General features: G+C 47.8%; 1 protein-coding gene across 2 annotated transcripts; it reads left to right on the plus strand.

The window, feature by feature from the left end:
- The first annotated feature begins 1,202 nt into the window (after window positions 1-1,202).
- On the plus strand, window positions 1,203-17,676 carry ECI1 (enoyl-CoA delta isomerase 1). Of its 2 annotated transcripts, XM_028514631.2 has the most exons (7): window positions 1,203-1,288; window positions 1,380-1,493; window positions 11,371-11,498; window positions 14,706-14,852; window positions 15,437-15,558; window positions 15,657-15,835; window positions 17,162-17,676. In XM_028514631.2, exons 1-7 carry the CDS (start codon window positions 1,237-1,239, stop codon window positions 17,326-17,328), a joined length of 909 nt encoding a protein of 302 aa, XP_028370432.1. In that variant the 5' UTR covers window positions 1,203-1,236; the 3' UTR covers window positions 17,329-17,676. The 2 variants fall into 2 exon arrangements, with proteins under 2 accessions (XP_028370432.1, XP_035876920.1); XM_036021027.1 differs by lacking the exons at window positions 1,203-1,288; window positions 1,380-1,493 and adding an exon at window positions 11,110-11,131.
- Window positions 17,677-17,796: the final 120 nt, after the last annotated feature.

Below are 17,796 nucleotides of genomic sequence, written 5' to 3' on the forward strand. Positions count from 1 at the left end.
GTGTGGGCTCACTGCCTCCTTCCCATCCATTGGCCTTAAAGATAGCTATTGTGCAGGAACTAACATATAGCTGCCTGAGAGCTGAGTTTTTGTTTCATTTTCAAAGTCACACCTCCAAAATCAACCAAGAGACCACCAAGTGTTGGGTTGCTCCTGCATATAGACAAATAGAAGAAAGATGTTTTATCACCTTTATTTTTCCCCCTTAAAAATTGGTTTGTTCCATGAGGAAGACTTGGAAACACTTAAGGTGTTAAAAGTTGAAATTGTCTAACATTGTGCTTGGTGGTTACTGTGCCCGGTGTTCAAAACAAAGACCAGGTGCACCCTGTCTGGTGTGGCTCAGTGGATTGAGCACCAGCTTGCAAACCAAAGGATCACTGGTTCAATTCCCAGTCAGGGCACATGCCTGGGTTGTAGGCCAGGTCCCCAGTAGGGGGCATGCAAAAGGCAACCACATACTGCTCTTTCCCTTTCTCTCTTGCCCTCTCTGTAAAATAAAAATTTTTTAAACAAAAAGACCTTGTGCTTTCAGGCAATACAAAGACTACCTATGCTTCCACCTCATTCCCTCTGCCTGGGTGGGTGACCACCTTTATTTATTTCTTGGGTATCTTTTCAGTGTTTCTCCCTTCCCTTGAGGTAGCAACTGTGGTCGTCCATAGTGACTGCCTTTTGCCATCTGCAGTGAGTGTGCTGATGTACCGGGCTTTTGGGGAAGGCTGATACTCTGTTTAGTCACCTAGCTATGCTGAGCCCCATACCTGTCGTTCACAGCCACAATTTACTTTCCCACCACAGGCAGGAGGAAGAGCTCACAGTTGCAGCACCTATCCCCCATCTGCATTTCCTCTATAGCATCCTTTTCATCAGGGATGGCAGAATTTGAGAAATAGCACCAAAAAAAAAAAAAAAAACATCGGAAGCTTGCCAACCTGTGGGCACTGCTGTGGGTGAAGGGATGAGGTGCGAGTCTGCCCTGGGCAGGCTGCCCACTGCCATGCCCTTCGCCTCAGCCCCACTGTCCTCGGCGAAGTCCATCGCACTTGGTAAGCTCCGACCTCCAGGAGGAGTGGCCTGAGAATTTGCACCCGGGTTGACCTCGTGGAAGGTGGGGCGGGACCTTGTCCAGCAAGCGTAGCTAATACCGAGGCAGGGGGCGTGGCCACCTACCCCCCCCCCCGCCCCTTCAAGGGGGCCCCACCCTGTCGCGGCTCCCGAGCCCATCCGGTCAAGATGGCGCTGGTGACTGCAATGCGCATCTCGGCGCGAGCTCTGTTTCGCCCTTGTGCGTGACCTCAGGCGGGCAGACTGGGTGGGGGCACTCTGGGGGTGGGCAAGGGTAGCGAACTAACGGACTCCACGCTGCCGTTTCTCAGGGGCCTGGCTCCCGGGTGGGGCCTTCGGGCGGACAGAGTCGGCGGCCAGAGGTGGTGTAGGTGCACGAGGCTTTGGAAGTCAGCGGGTGCTGGTGGAACCTGACCCGGCCGCGGGTAAGCATACTCCCTGCCATAGCGCTCTGGAGCACTGGCCTCCCACACACCGAGCCTCGCCCCCTATGTGAATCCGGCACGGATTCAGAGGTTCAGCGAAGGTGCCGCCACCTGGCGAGTCAGAATTACCAAACATCCTGAGCTCACCTGTGCCCACTGCCTTGGACTAAGAAAGGCAAAATTAAATAATGCCCCGTGGTATTGGCAACAGAGCGCATTCTGTAATGCAGTAAGTTGTATTATTTGTTCTTCCCTAGACCTGGAATCCAGCCCCATGTAAAAGCTATTTTGCGTTTCCAAAGGCCAGGAGAAAAAAGTTTTAAAAGTCAGCTTCTGTTGCTTTGACCGGTGTGGCTCAGGTGGTTGGGCGAGGTACTTGCAAAGCGAAAGGTCTCGAGTACTATTATCGATCAGGTCACATGCCGAGGTCGCCGGTTAGGTCCCCGGCTAGGGCGCGTTGCTGGCAGTGTCAGCTGATTGCTGTTTCTCTCCGTCCCTCCTTCCTTTTCCCTGTCTCTAAAGAAATAAATAAAATCTTTAAAGTCAGTTTCTGTTGAGTTCAGAACTTAATGGTCATCAATCTAGGTGTTAGTTTAAATGGGTTTTCCCACCAGTTCATTATAAAGATAAAAATGTTTGTTAAACCCTGGCTGGCATAGTTCAGTGGACTGAGCGTAGGCCTGCGAACCATAGGGTGGAGGTTCGATTCCCAGTCAGGGCAAGTGCCTGGGTTGCAGGCCAGGTCCCCAGTAGGGGGAGTGTTAAGAGACAACTACACATTGATGTTTCTCTCCCTCTCTTTCTCCCTTCTTACCCCTCTCTCTAAAAATAAATAAAAGAATCAACCAATAAATGCATAAATAAGTAGAACAACAAATCGATGTTTCTCTTCTCCCTCTCTAAAATCAATAAATTTTAAAAAATGTTTTAATGGTAAATTTTGTTATACAAGTAAGTTTTAAAAAGTATCATTGAGATAATTTTTTTACCAAAGTGCTTTCCCACCCTGCCACAGAAGAACTCACTAGCTTCGTTGGCTTAGTAGAAAGTCAAGTTTGGGGTCAGAAAGCCAGATCTGGTTCTGTCCTCACTGTCAGACCCAGTTAGCGTTCAGGAATCTTGATGCTTGAATGAAGTAACAGAGTAAAAGTACTTTAAAAATGTTTTTTATGTAAATGCTGTTAATGAAGCTGATTTTGGATTTCATTCAACTAACATTTATTTATTTTTTTAATATATTTTATTGATTATGCTATTACAGTTGTCCCATTTTCCCCCTTCTCTCCCCTCCACCCTGTACCCCCCTCCCACCCACATTTCCCCCTTTAGTTCATGTCCATGTGTCATACTTATGAGTTCTTTAGTTTCTACATTTCCCGTACTATTCTTGCCCTCCCCCTATCTATTTTCAACCTACATTCTATGCTACTTATTCTCTATACCTTTTCCCCCTCTCTCCTCCTCCCACCCCCTGCTGCTAACCCTCCATGTGCCCTCCATTTCTGTGGTTCTGTTCCTGTTCTAATTGTTTACTTAGTTTCTTTTGGTTTTGCTTTAGGTGTGGTTGTTAATAATTGTGAGTTTGCTGTCCTTTTACTATACATGTCTTTTCTTTATCTTCTTTTCTTAGATAAGTCCCTTTAGCATTTCATAAAATAATGGCTTGGTGATGATGAACTCCTTTAACTTGACCTTATCTGAGAAGCACTTCATCTGCCCTTCCATTCTAAATGAGAGCTTTGCTGGATAGAGCAATCTGGGATGTAGGTCCTTGTCTTTCATGACTTGGAATATTTCTTTCCAGCCCCTTCTTGCCTGTAAGGTCTCTTTGGAGAAATCAGCTGACAGTCTGATGGGAACTCCTTTGTAGGTGACTGTCCCCTTACCTCTTGCTGCTTCTAGGATTCTCTCCTTCGTTTTTACCTTGGCTAATGTAATTATGATGTGCCTTGGTGTGTTTCTTCTTGGGTCCAACTTCTTTGGGGCTCTCTGAGCTTCTTGGATTTCTTGGAAGACTGTTCCCTTTGCCAGATTGGGGAAGTTCTCCTTTATTATTTGTTCAAATACGTGCTCAATCTGTTGCTTTTCCCCTTCCGATTCTGGTACCCCTATAATTCAGATATTGGAACGTTTAAAGGTGTCTTGGATGCTCTTAATCTTTTCCTCAATTTTTTGAATTCTTATTTCATCATGCTTTCCTTCTTGGTTGATTCTATCTTCCTTCTGGTCCACTGTATTGTTTTGAGACTCATAATCTTTCCTTTCACTATTGGCTCTCCTCCGCGTGTCTTCCTGCATCTGTTTTATGGTACTCTGCATTCTTTCATCTAAATTTCATCCAAAATCAACCAGTTCCGTGAGCTTTCTGATCACCAGTGTTTTGAACTGCGCATCTGATAGATTGGCTAATTCTTGGTCGCTCAAAAGGATGAGTCCTGGGGGACTGATCTGCTCTGTTGAAAACATGGTTTTTTTTTTTCCCCCTGTCTCTCCTTTTTTTTTTCCGGTCTGGCTGCTCTTGTTACGGTGGGGCGCGGAGCCTTAGGTGCTCACCGGGGCTGGGCACCCGGTCGCTAGATTGTGACGTTATATGATGGGGCGGAGCGGGAGCGGGGCGGGAGAAAACAATGGCGGTAGTTCCATTCCCCTGGACTCAGACCCTTGTCTGGGCTTCTGGGCCGTGAGTTCTGCCCTGGTCCACAATCACTACCCTTCTGGGTCTGCCAGCCGCAGCTTGTGTACTCAGGGATCACCACTGCCTTCTTGCGCGCCGGATGGCTTTTCCGCCGATTTCGCGCCAAACCTTCCCCCGACCTCCGCGCGCCGCTGACCCGAGCCAGCCCCGCGCCCACCCGGCTCGTTTGCTCCTACCAGTCCGGATGAACGCGTCTACTTCAACTTCTTGGCCGCCCGACTTCCATTCAGATAAATCCTCTGCCGGATCTGGGTGTTATTCTGATAGTAAATTATTGTTGTAAATTATTGGTTTTCTCATCTTGGTTGTACGAGGAGGTACGGTGCGTCCACCTATTCCTCCATCTTGCCGGAAGTCCAACTAACATTTATTTTAGTACTCATTGTGTGCCAGGGGTGTTGTTACTTAGCTCTGTTAACTGATTACTTGCTGTTTGCCTCAGGCACTGATTGCCTCCCGTTCCACGTTCCTGCAATTCCTTTTTGTTGACTCATGCTAGCCTTCAGCCTCTTAACCTTTCCCCCAGTGTCCTCAATTCTGCCCCTCCAGGCTCTACTGAAATCCACGGTCACTTCTTAAACTTCCTTCCAAACTTCTGGAAGATTTTTTTTTTTAAGATTTTATTTACTTATTTTTAGAGAGAGAAAGGAGGGAGAGAAACATCAATATGTGAGATACATGGATCAGTTGCTTCTTATGCTCAACCCACTGAGCAAACCAGCCAGGGCCCTGTGTTTGTTTCTATGTATTAGGTAGAGCTGCTTGTCTCCCAGACTGGGCAGAGTGACCTAATGTAGTAGGTGTCCTGTAGGGTCGAGTGGCACAGCCAAGCTAGGTGTTCAAGACATGCCCACCATGTGTGCTGTGTACTCCCTCCTGTTGTAGTTGAGCCTTGATGGTTGTTGGCACATCCACGGTCAGCCACTGACGGTGTTCTGCCCAGGGTTGTACAGCATAAGCTGCAGAGGGATCTGCAGGTGGCTGCTACTTGTACAGCGCTTGGAGGTGCCCAGGTGAGACTAAACTGTGAACCAAGGCCAGCTGCTGCTAGTGTTAGGCCTGGGGCTACTTAGCAAGAGGTACAGGACTTGGTCAAGACAGATGCTACTTGTTTGAGAGAATTTAAGAAAATCAGAAGCATGGACCAAGAACAGCCATTCGTATGGAAAAGCCACTGGAAACAGCTTGGGTGGGCTCAATTGTTGGGTGGGCAGGACCTCAGGGCATCAAGTGGGTAGGCAAACAGTGTAAGTCAGGTTAATGGAGTCTCAGATACTGACCCTTCATGTAAGCTTTTTGGCCCTATTGAGGGAGAGTTCAGAAAAGGAAAAAAGGCCTCTACCAGCACATTTGTCTGGGAGAATGCCACCCCCCAGCACTTGCCCCGATGCTGAACAATTCAGTTCGTCCCCTTATGTCTCTGATGCCTTTCACTTGCTGCTCCCACTCCAGAGCTCAGGGAGTGAGTCCAAGTAAGTCTGTGCTTGAGCCCTTTAAGAGGAACTGTCTGAGACTCCAGTAATACCTGTTTTCCACGGCCTCCATCCCAACTGGTTTTTACAGCCAGAAGTTGTGGGGACTTCTCTTCCTGGGCTGGGGAGCCTAGTTTGGGGTTGGGGTCCCCTGCTCCTGAGATCTCCTTCCTTATTTTTATCTGCCACACATGGGTGGAGGACCAGTCCCTCCTACTAGTCTCAATTTGGTTTCTTCTTTAATTCTGTAGTTGGTTTCTACTTTAAATCTGTAGTTCTAAGACTCTCATTCAGCTTGATTTCTGATACTTCTGAATGATGGTTGTTTTATAGTTTACTTATAATTTTGATGTGGTGTGCAAGGAGGCAAGCCGTGTTTACTTATGCTTTCATCTTAACCCAAAGTCTCTACCCAAACTTCTGGAAGTTTTAATTGCTTTTTATGTGTACGTGTATGTACCTGTAGCCAGGTAATAATTACTTCTTCCTCCTAAATTAAAGGCCTCAAAATAGCCCATTGCCTTCAGGACTTAGTTTTCCTAGAGAATGTTGTTTTGTTTTGTTTTGTTTTTTAGTATATTTTACTGATTATGTTATTACCATTGTCCCAATTTCCCCCCCTTTGCTCCCCTCCACCTGGTACCTTCTTTCCTTTCAGCAGTGCCCCCTTAGCTCATGCCCATCAGTCATGCATATAAGTTCTTTGGCTTCTCCATTTCCTATACTATTCTTAACCTCCCCCCGTCTATTTTGTACCTACCATTTATGCTTTTTAATTCCTGCACCTCTTCCCTCATCCTCCCTCTTCCCTCTCCCAGCTGATAACCAGTGGTTCTGTTCCTGTTCTGTTTGCTTACTTTGTTGGGTTTTGTTGTTGTTGTTGTTGTTGTTATTGTTTTATTCAGTTGTGGATAGTTTTGAATTTATTGCCTTTTTAATGTTCATAGCTTTGATTATCTCTTTCTTAAATAAGTTCTGTTAACATTTCCTATAATAATGACTTGGTGAGGATGAACTCCTTTATGTTGTCTGGGAAACACTTTATCTGCCCTTCCATTCTAAGTGATAGCTTTGCTCAATAGAGGAATCTAGGTTGTAGGACCTTGCTTTTCATCACTTTGAATACTTCTTGCCAGTCCCTTCTTGCCTGTAAAGTTTCTTTTGAGAAATCAGTTGATAGTCTTATGGGCACTCCTTTGTAGGTGTAACTCTCTTGCTTTTCTCTTGTTGCTTTTAAGATTCTCTCTTTATCTTGAACCTTTGGCATTTTAATTATGATGCATCTTGGTGGGGTCCTCTTTGGGTCCATCTTGTTTGGGACTCTCTGCTTCCTGGACTTATATGTCTGTTTCCTTCACCAAATTAGGGAAGTTTCCTTTCATTATTTTTTCAAATAGATTTCCAATTCCTTGCTCTTCCTCTTCTTCTTCTGGCACCCCTATGGTTTGGATGTTGGCATGTTTGGAGATGTCCCAGAGTCGTCTTATACTATCCTCAGGGTTTTGTTTGTTTGTTTGTTGTTTTGTTTTGTTTTGAATTCTTTGCCGCGGTCCACCCACAGCTAGGTCCAGGGTTTCCTGAAAGGTGGGTAAGGCGTCGGCGATGGGAGACAGACGACAACACGCCTCAGAGGACAGTGATGCTCTGTTCCGTTTATTGCAAGTACAAGCAGGTTTTTATACTTTCATTTTTAGCAGTGATTGACATTTGCGATTAGGTAAAGCAGAAAAAAATTAATACAAAGGTAACCAGGAAAAATACAAAAATTCCCATAGATTCCGTTATATTAAACAAAGATTATTATAACCACGAGAGCCATAAATCAGACAGTTAGAAATAGCTGTACGTACAGAGTTTGAATGTCTTATTGTTTACTAAAATTCTCAGAATTTGTCATGGGGCAAAAGGACACGGTAAATTGAACAGAGGTTATAGGAAATTTATTATTAAGGCCTTTGTGATGTCTAACTTACCTATTTACCTTTCTGTCTAAAATATTTCTCTATGTACCATGGACTTTAACTCCCTGGTAACTGTTTCTATGTGCTTAATTTATAATAGTTAACCAGCTTTTCTTATTTCTTTGCCTGTCTAATTCTACTCGATATATATTCCTATTCAAGGTAAAGGCGGGGCTGTTACTCCAACAACTTTTAGACATTCAGGGGCAGTTTCATTAGAGGGGATTCTATCCTTTGGTCAAGAAATTATTTTATACAACTTCATTGGAATTATGCAAATCAATAAACCTGAGATACAGATATCTAACAATCCCACCACCTTTTAATCTCCAAAACAAACAGGTAAGGAGAGATAAACAGGAAATTCAGCTACAGTAAACTCTTTTTATTTCTTAGTTAATAAACACCAGGGAGGTCTGCTTTGAGCTAGCCTTTCCATGAAATTTAGACTATTATAAGGCACTTGAACTTCATCCTAATTGACCATTCTAATATCACCCTCATTATATGCTCCTGTATAAGGCAATGGGAGATCTGAAACCCTCTGGAGACCATTAGCTCCTTTTGGGGGATACCATAATTTGCCAATAATCTAATATGCTACCCAGGGGTATCCCTGGGCTGTGGGTAAGGGTCTATATAGTTTTTTTCTTGTTTTCTAGTAAGGCTCTTTGTATCTATGGGTAAGGAACAGGCGTGGGAAAGTCCGCCAATAATTCAACCTATTGTAACTGATTTATGAATTCTTTTATGGGAACAATCGGGGATAATTTCTTACTCAGGTTTATAAACACTTTATTTAGAACAATCTGGGCATGATTCAATAGTCTAGGGAGAACTAGCTGTCCCTTCAGAATTTCCCTCAAAATCAATCATTGACTCTTTTCGAGCCTCTTTCTTCTCATGTTCTGTTCTTATGGGAATCAGTGTACAAAGTAAGACCATGATTAAATTAGCAAGGAAATTATTAAAAGCAATCCCCAGAAAAATTACTGCCCCCCCTTTGTATGCTACACTCTTCTTCCAGGAAGATGGATTCCTTGAATGCCCTCTTTCCATGTTCAGACCTTGTCAAAAAACATGGTTGGAAGAGGGTGTGGCAATTCTTGTTTCTTCTTTCTGTTCTGGTTGAATGTTTATTTCTTCCTTATGTTCGAAATCATTGATTTGAATCCTGGCTTCCTTCCCTTCACTGTTGGTTCCCTGTAGATTTTTCTTTATTTCACTTAGTATAACTAACCTTCATTTCTTCTTTTCCATTGTCGCTGTACTCAGTGAGTTCTTAGAGCACCCTAATCAGGAGTATTTTGAACTCAGCATCTGACAGGTTGCTTATCTCCCTTTCATTTAGTTCTTTTTCTGGGATTTTGTTCTGTTCTTTCATTTGGGCCATATTTCTTTGTCTCCTCAATTTGGCAGCATCCCTGTGTTTGTTTCTGTGTATTCGGTAGAGCTCCTTTGACTTCCTGTAAAAGGCACCTATAAATTGTGTGTGGTGGAGCCTTAGGTAATCGCCAGGGTAGGGCAACCACTTCACCACTTTGTGCTCTGTGTGGGGAGAGGGCTCAGAAAGGGGACTGTGCCTGCCTTCTGGGGGTTTGCCCTGCACTCACCCCATTTCCAGTCACTTCACCACTCTCTGTGCCACTGATGCCTTTCCATCTGCTGCCTTGGTGTTAAATCCCGGAGTGTGTGGGTTTGCATATGTTTTGAGACCATGCACGTCCTTTAAGTGGAGTTTCCTGAAAATCCAGCAGTTTCTTCCACCACCTCAACCCCCACTGGTTTTTACAGCCAGAAGTTCTGGCGCTTTATCTTCCAGGCACTGGAATCCTGGGATGTGCAGTCTGGCCTGGGGCTGGGATTGCTGGCTCCCGTGGAACCCCTCCCAATTTTTGCCCACCACATGTGAATGTGGGACCACCTATGCCTATTCTGCCACTGTTGCTGCCGCCTCTCCATGTCTCTTCCTCTCCTACCCATGTGGATGAATGTGGCTTCTTTTTTTTTTAAGATTTTATGTATTTTATTTTTAGGGAGGGAAGGGAGGGGGAGAGAGAGAGAGAGAGAGAGAAACATCAATGTGCGGTTGCTGGGGATTATTGCCTGCAACCCAGGAATGTACCCTGGCTGGGAATCGAACCTGGGACACTTTGGTTCCCAGCCCGCGCTCAATCCACTGAGCTACGCCAGCCAGGGCTTGAATGTGGCTTCTTTAAATCCTTGGTTGTCAGACTTCCATACAGTTCGATTTTCTGATAGTTCTGGGTGTCATTTGTTCTGAGATTTAGTTGTAATTCTCTTTGTGGTTGCAAAAGGAAGTGAAGCATGTCTACCTACGACTCCATCTTGGCCATAATTTTTTCCTAGAAAATGGTTTGTGTTGACAGTCCAGAGATTTCCAGGGTCCTGACCTGGGAAATGCACCCTAAATGCATGGTGGCTTATCTGGAGTCCTTGGGCTCTGCCCTGACCAAGCAGTGAGAACGGATTGCCCCAGCTGGCCCAGGCCAGCAGCTTCACTGTCAACAAGGGCAGGCCCTATCCCTCCTGCTTTCCCTGCTGCTGACGTACAAGTGAATGGGAACATCCGACACCCCTCTCCCAATATTTGTCTCCTCGGTCTTTCTTTTTCTCACCCTCACCTGAGGACATTTTCATTGCTTTTTATAGAGAGAGGAAGGCAGAGAGAGAAACATTGATCTTTTGCCTCCCAAACATGCCCCAACCAGGGACCAAACCCACAACCTAGGTATGTGCCCTGACTGGGAATCAAACCCAAAACCTTTCAGCTGTTGGGATGACATTCCAACAACTGAGCCAGTGTGGCCAGGACCCCCTCAATCCTCAAACAAGCAAGAACTAGAGTACCTCACTGGATCCCTCCTTGCAGGAATCTCAGAGTTGGCTCGCTTACTCCTCAAGAAACTAAGGCCATTTCTTACTCCCATGCAGGTGATGGGCTTGTGTCTGAGAGAAAAAGAAGAAAAATTTGTACATGAATGTTCACAGCATTATTCACAGTAGCCAAGAGGTGGAACCAACGCAAGTGTTCCCCAGCACGTGGACGCACAGACACAGTGCAATGTACAGCAGGGTATTACTCTACCTTAAAAACCAGCGAGGCAGCCCTGGCCAGTGTGGCTTGGTAGGGCATTGCCCCGCAAAGCAAAAGGTCACTGGTTCGATTCCTGCTCAGGGCACACCCCTGGGTTGTGAGTTTGGTCTCTGGTTGGAGCGTGTGCAAGAGGCAGCCAGTCAGTGTTTCTCTCCCCTTCTCTCTCCCTCACTTCCTCTCTCTCTAAAAATAAATAATTAAAATTAAAAAACAAAAAGGTAATGAGGCATTGATACATGTTACAACATGGGTGAACTTTTTTTTAATTCCCACCCGAGGGTATATTCATTGATTCCAGAAAGAGAGGAAGGGAAAGAGAGAAACATCAATGTGAGAGAAACATTAGTTGCCTCCTGTACACGCCCTGACCAGAGTTCAAACCCACATCCTAGGTACGTGCCTTGACTAAGAATCGAACTACAACCTTTTGATGAACGGGACAGTGCTCCGACCAACCGAGCCACGTGGCCAGTGCCTGGGTTGTTCGCTTTTAAATGGTTAATTTATGTTATGCAAATCTCACCTCAGCTGAAAAAACCATGTGATTTCCCATGGCCAGATTGAGGGTGCAGAGTGCCTGGGGTCACTTTCCCAATCCTGGGCATGAACTTCCTCTTCATTTTCACACTAGGGATCGCCGTGATGAAGTTGAAGAACCCCCCAGTGAACAGCCTCAGCCTAGAGTTGCTGACGGAGTTAGTCATCAGCCTGGAGAAGCTGGAGAATGACAAGACCTTCCGAGGCATCATCTTAACTTCAGTAAGTGCTCGTTAGCACCCCAAGGCCCCAAGTCCCCTGATCAAAGTATGAACCTGTGACCAGATCAAAGTCCGCACTCGGAGACCATGTGCTGGTCACATGGGGTGGAATAACTAGGCAACCCTGGATGCAGACGTCCTCGAGAGACTTTTAGGGATTGTGGTCCTGCGCAGGTGACATTTTTGCAGGGGCAGCCTTGATTCATGAAGGACAGACTCAGTACAAACTGGGCGGTAGGTTCCTGGGGTGCCTTCCTTGGGTGGTCCTCAGAGCCTGGGCTGGTTTTAAAACCCAGACCCTCAGGACTGGGGGCCTCGTGTTCCCGCCCCCTTCAGTGGGCATCAGGCCCACCTGCTCTGCCAGGCACCACAGGTGCCAGGAGAGGGCACAGATAAGACCAAGCTGGGGAGATGAAGTGTGGACCCAACATAATAGGCCTTTTGTTGCATTAGGAAGAGCACTAGGGTCACCTTTCAATTTAGGAGCCACAGACTGCATGAGTGTCCCCCAAAGCTAAATGCCACCACGTGGCAGAGACCATTGGGATGTCATCCTGCCGTCAGTAAAGGTGCTGGAAGCAGACCACCAGCCTCTTTCAGCCAAGGTTTAGAGCATCCACTGTGGGAATACGTCTGCTTTCTCATCCCTCAGGTTGTCTCAGGGGCAGCCTGGCGTTGCCACAGCTCTGAATAGCCTGGCTGCTTCTGACCTGGGGCAGTGCAGCACTGTGCCAGAGACAAAGAGCAGCAGGGGACTCCCAGGCACGGGTTGATGTGTACACCTGGTAGGTCCTGTAGGAGAGGGAATATTCCATGTGTCTCCAAGGGTGGGGCTGATAACTCATGGGTGCAGATTGTTGAGGGCCTGGGGACAGAACCCCAGGGAACTTTTTGACAATCATAGCAACACTTCCTGGAGATGCTAAAATTGCCTTGTGGCCTAGGTGCCTGTGGCACTGGGTGCTGCACAGCGAAGGTCCCTGCTGCCTCCAGGCCTCAAAGTCACATGGCCCCGGAGGAAGGGAGCCAGCATGTGCCCCTCCAAAGCCCATATTCTCCCCACTACAGTGTGGTCTCCCCCCAGTCATATCAGTTTCGTGTTCTGTACTGAGCGCCTACTGCATCTGTAGTGCAAGGCCTGTCCAGTGGGTCCTCTGCAGGTGAGTGTGGAAGGACACCATTAACATTGCGTGACCACCATCACAGAGCACACGGATGGGGTGGTGTAAATGACAGGAATATACTCTTTGTAGTTCTGGAGGCCACAAGGTCAAACCAAGGTCTCAACAGGGCTGACTCCTTCTGCCCGCCCCAGGGGAGAACCCTCCTGGCCTCCTCCAGTTCTGGGGGGCTTCTGCTGCTCCACAGTTGTCTCCAGCACTCTGCCCTCCTTTATCATCACAAACATCTGCCCTGGGTCTCTGTGTCCAAGTGTCCTTCTCCTTAGAATGACACCAGTCCTGGGATGTAGGGGTCCCTACCCCCGTATGACTTCATCTTGATCACATCTGCAAGACCCTATTCTAAATAAGGTCACATTAGCAGATCCTGGGAGTGAGGACTTGACCTTGTCTTCAGGGACACCGTTTGGCCCACTAAAAACATGTTGCTGAATCACAGAAACAGGCCACTCCACCCCCTTCTAGTTTGTCTCACAGAGATCACCCCCAGTTAGGACCGAGCCGTTTATTCTCTCATGTCCTGAATATAATGCTTTGCCTTTGAGTTCCTAAAGCAGAACCACAGGCAAGTGCTGTAATCCTGCCCAACATCTGTGCTGATCAAATGCACTGGATCCTGGGCAGGGGAGGGGCCAGGGGATTATGGGGGGAAAAGGCAGAGAAGCTAAACGTCAAGTCCTGCCCTATCCCTGAAGCAAGAGCAACTCTGTCCCTGCTGCCATCCCTGCGCCACAGTCGGGCTGGTTTCCAGGTCCCTATGTCTGGCCCATGAGGAATGGTGGACTAGGCGTAACAATTGCATGTCTTTCTCTGTTCGGTCTTTTTAAGTTACAGAAGCGGAGCACATTCCATGGAAACAAGAGGTCAGCCTCCAAGCACTGCGCACACAAGCGTGTGTGCAGCTCCTTGCACGCAGCTGCTTGTATAGCTTATATAAAGATGTAGGGGACACAGAGTGTGACCATCCCATACTTTATTTATCTGCCTGCTTCTCACAGATACTCAGTGGTTGTCATTCTCACTGGCAGTATGGTAGCCATTGTCAGTTCTAGCTAGTGAGAGGATGATCACACCAGCCTCAGGTGCCCCAGCCCCCAGCCCTGGGGGGCTCCTTTGCTCAGAGGTGCTGTGACCACATGGGAACCCCAGGGGCCAGTGTTTTCAAGTGAAGACTGCTGAGCTGCTCTTCCCTGTCTGTGTTCTTGGCCAACAGTCCTTTGAACACCCGGAACTGAGTGCCTACTGCTAGAAAGCCCTGCCATGCTGGCAGCCCTTTAGTCTAGCCTGTCACTCCTCTTCTGTGTTTGCTCCCCCATCCCAGCCTTGGCAGCTGTCTCAGGACCTGGGGCCTCCGCATGGGACACATGAGCCTTCAGGATCATTCCCCAGGCTTCTGTCTCACACTTGCAGCTCAGAGGAGCAGTTTTGCTTCTCTCTCTCTCCCTCTCTCTCTCTCTCTCTCTCTCTCTCTCTCTCTCTTCTTTGAGATTTTTATTTTTAGAGAGAGGTAAAGGGAGGGAGAAACACAGGGAGAGAAATGTTACTGTGAGAGAAGAACATCAGTCGCTTGCTTCTTTTACGTGCCCTGACTGGGGATTGAACCAGTAACCTTTTGCTTTGCGGGATGATGCCCAACTGAGCCACACCAACCAGGGCAAGGTCTGTCTTGACTGGTCAGTGACCCTTTCCTGATCATACAGAAGCACCTCCCTGTCTGTATCTGAGTTTCCTGCCTGGGATGCCACATAGGTGTGCACAGACCCCACAGGAGCACCTCATCCTGCCTGCCTGTTTTGCCTATTTCGGTTTGAACTTGAAAAGGGAAGAGCACCCCAGCACATAGAAGGAACTGAGTCTGAGGGAGGTTGATGCCGAGTCCTGGAGCCCTAGCTCAGTGCTCTTGGGGGCAGCATCCTGCCACCCTGAGCATGACCTCAGCCTTGCTGCCCCTTGAGCACCTCCGCCTTAAGGGCACATTGCCCTGGAAGGTAGACTCTGATGGGGCCCTGGCTCCCTCACCCACCCAGGACTGTCCCGGGGTCTTCTCAGCTGGCCTGGATCTGACGGAAATGTGCGGGAAGAACCCCGCACACTATGCTGAGTACTGGAAGGCCATGCAGGAGCTGTGGTTGCGGCTGTACCTGTCAAACCTGGTGCTGATTGCTGCCATCAATGTGAGTGTCTCCACTCCCGAGTGGCCGTGCTGACTGTTTAGAAGCTGTGGGGAGGGGAGTGCAGATGTGGCCCTGCCCTCAGGAAGCCCTCAGAGGGAAAAGGTGCCTTGGGGAGACCCTTAGACATGCACAGGTGAGTATGCCATTACAGATCACTGTGATGTGGTAACAGACAGGTGGGGGCCTCAGGCATCAGCTCACTCACAGGTAGGGGCAGGGCCTAGGATCCAAGGGCCCATAGTTAACTTGGCCCAGTGACAGGGCTATACAGGGAGCAAGAATGGGTAATGGATCCACCTTTTGAAAACATCACTTTGGCCTGACATGGGGAAGGCAGGGACAGGTTGCTGAGGCAAGGTTGCTGAGCTAAGGCTCAGGAACTGGTGTGCCCTGAAGAGATGCAGTGACAAGCTAAGAAAGGTGCAGGGAGGGCCGGAGCCTGTTGGCGGGGAGGGGCAGTGGGGCTAGGTCACTCAGAGCTCACTCCCGCCATCAGGCCATTCCTCGGAACCCTGGCTCTCTGGAGTACTGTCGGGACCAGCATTAGCAACGCCCAGAGGCTAGTGGTCTTAATTTCCCCACAGGGAGCCAGCCCTGCTGGAGGCTGCCTGATCTCCCTTACCTGTGACTACCGGGTCCTGGCCGACAACCCCAAATATGTCATTGGGCTGAATGAGACCCTGCTGGGCATCATTGCCCCTTTCTGGTAAGGCCAGGGACTGCACCCATACTCCACTTGGCCCAGGGATGAGCCAACCAACCTGGGAGCCCCCAGCCCCAGGTGAGTGGATGTTTGCATTCCAGGTTCAAAGATACCCTTATGAACACCATTGGGCACCGTGCCTCAGAGCTCGCTCTGCAGCTGGGGATTCTCTTCCCGCCGGCAGAGGCCCTTCAGGTGGGCATGGTGGACAAGGTGGTGCCTGAGGACCAGGTGCAGAGCACAGCACTGTCAGTGATGGCCCAGTGGTTGTCCATTCCAGGTGAGGAGCACAGGGAGGGACAGCTGCTCTGGGTAGTGGTAGGCGAGCAAAGCCTCTTTCCCTCCTGTGGGACCAGAATGTTCTGTAAAAATGCACTGTACAAGCTGAGAACATGCGCACTGAGTGTCCTGGGAATACTATAACAAATCACCACGAGTGGAGCTGAGGACTGCTTAAAACAACAGGAATGCATTCTCACAGTGTGGAGACCAGAAGTCCAAAATCAAATTGTAGGTAGGGCCAAGCTCACTCTAGAGACTCTGGAGGAGGCTCATTTCTGCCTCTCCCACTTTCTGGTGGCTCCAGGCCTCCTTTGGCTTGTGGTCTCATCTCTGATTTCATTTCACATGGTCTCCTTCATCTCAGATCTCCTTTCTCCTACAAGGACACTTGTCGTTAGATTTGGGGCCCACCCTGAATCCAGGGTGACCTCATCTTAATTATATCTGCCGAGACCCTCTTTCAAATAAGGCCACATGCACTGGTTCTAGGAGGCGGTTAAGATTTTCACATACCTTTTTGGGATACACTGTTCAACCCACTACACAGACCACTGGAAACAGCCTACATGTCTGTGTATAGAAATAGGGGTGACTATATAGAGACATGGATCAGCAGAGCATCTATGAAAAGCCAGGTGGATTTGTGGCTTTGTAGTTACACGGTCTCTGCCACAGCCATGGCAGGAAGGCAGCCACAGAGTACGTGAACTAACGAGCGTGTCGGTGTTCTGATAAAACATCACACATCACATTATCCTTTTTTTGATTTTTTATTCAACTAAACTATAAAAATGTAAAAAACATTCTCAGCTCATGCACCATGGGATGACCAAATACTGTGCAGCCATTTATTATTATAAGAGGATATTGAGTGACTTGAAAAATATTCTTGATAATATAGTTGAGTGAAAATAACAGGTTAAAAAAGGCATAGTTGAGTGAAAATAACTGGTTTAAAAGGCAGTCCTTACAGTATTAATTTGAATGAAAGAAAGTGGGCACCCTGGCTGATGTGGCTCAGTGAATTGAGCTCGGGCCTGCGAACCAAATGGTCGCTGGTTGATTCCCAGTCATGGGCACATGAGAGGTAACCACACATTGATGTTTCTCTCCCTCTCCCCTTTCCCTCTGAAAATAAATTTTTAAAAAATATTTTTAAAAAACTAAAAGTCAGTGGGCAGTAAGAAGTAGGTGATTTTCATTTTCTTCTCTTTGCTTATTTGTATCTTCTAAGTTTTCTACCAGCAACTCTGTTTGGGAATGGTGAGGATGATGCCACTGTCTCAGAGTGTGGGTTTTCACACGTGGGCCTCTTTCCCTTTAGACCACGCTCGACAGCTGACCAAGAACATGATGCGAAAGCCCACAGCAGACCGCTTGGTGAAACACCGTGACTCGGACATCCAGAACTTTGTCAGCTTTATCTCCAGAGACTCTATCCAGAAGTCCCTGCAGGTGTACTTAGGAAAGCTCAGACAAAAGAAAGGCTAACAGCTAGGCTGCCAACACAGGGTTTAGCCATCTGCACCCTTCTGGAGGGGCCCCTCTGGTCCCAAAAGGTTTTACTTTAAACAAGCTATTTCCTAATTTCAGAATCCTTTCAGCTCTTTAATTTGCTGGTCTTCCCAGGAGGCCCTGTTTCTTGTAGCCTGGGTCCCAAGGATCCCTCCACATGTGAGTGCCTTTACTGCCTGGCAGGTGGGCAGAATGGGATTGGCAAGCAGTTTCTGGATTTGGGAATTATGAACTGGCAGGTGGACCCAATCTGAACCTTGGGAGGTTACCACTGAGTGTCTCCTTTCCCAAAGAACTGTGAATAAAGTCCTTGGGTCACCCCATGCCTGGCCCCATGCTGCCTGGTTGCTGATGGTCATGGGCCCTGCTGGTCCACACAAGACCCCTCTACACTCACCCCCATTAGGGAGAAACACTTTGGCCACCACATCTATTCATTCAGAT

The sequence above is a fragment of the Phyllostomus discolor genome, chromosome 3 (assembly GCF_004126475.2).
Source record: "Phyllostomus discolor isolate MPI-MPIP mPhyDis1 chromosome 3, mPhyDis1.pri.v3, whole genome shotgun sequence".
Lineage (NCBI taxonomy): Eukaryota > Metazoa > Chordata > Mammalia > Chiroptera > Phyllostomidae > Phyllostomus > Phyllostomus discolor.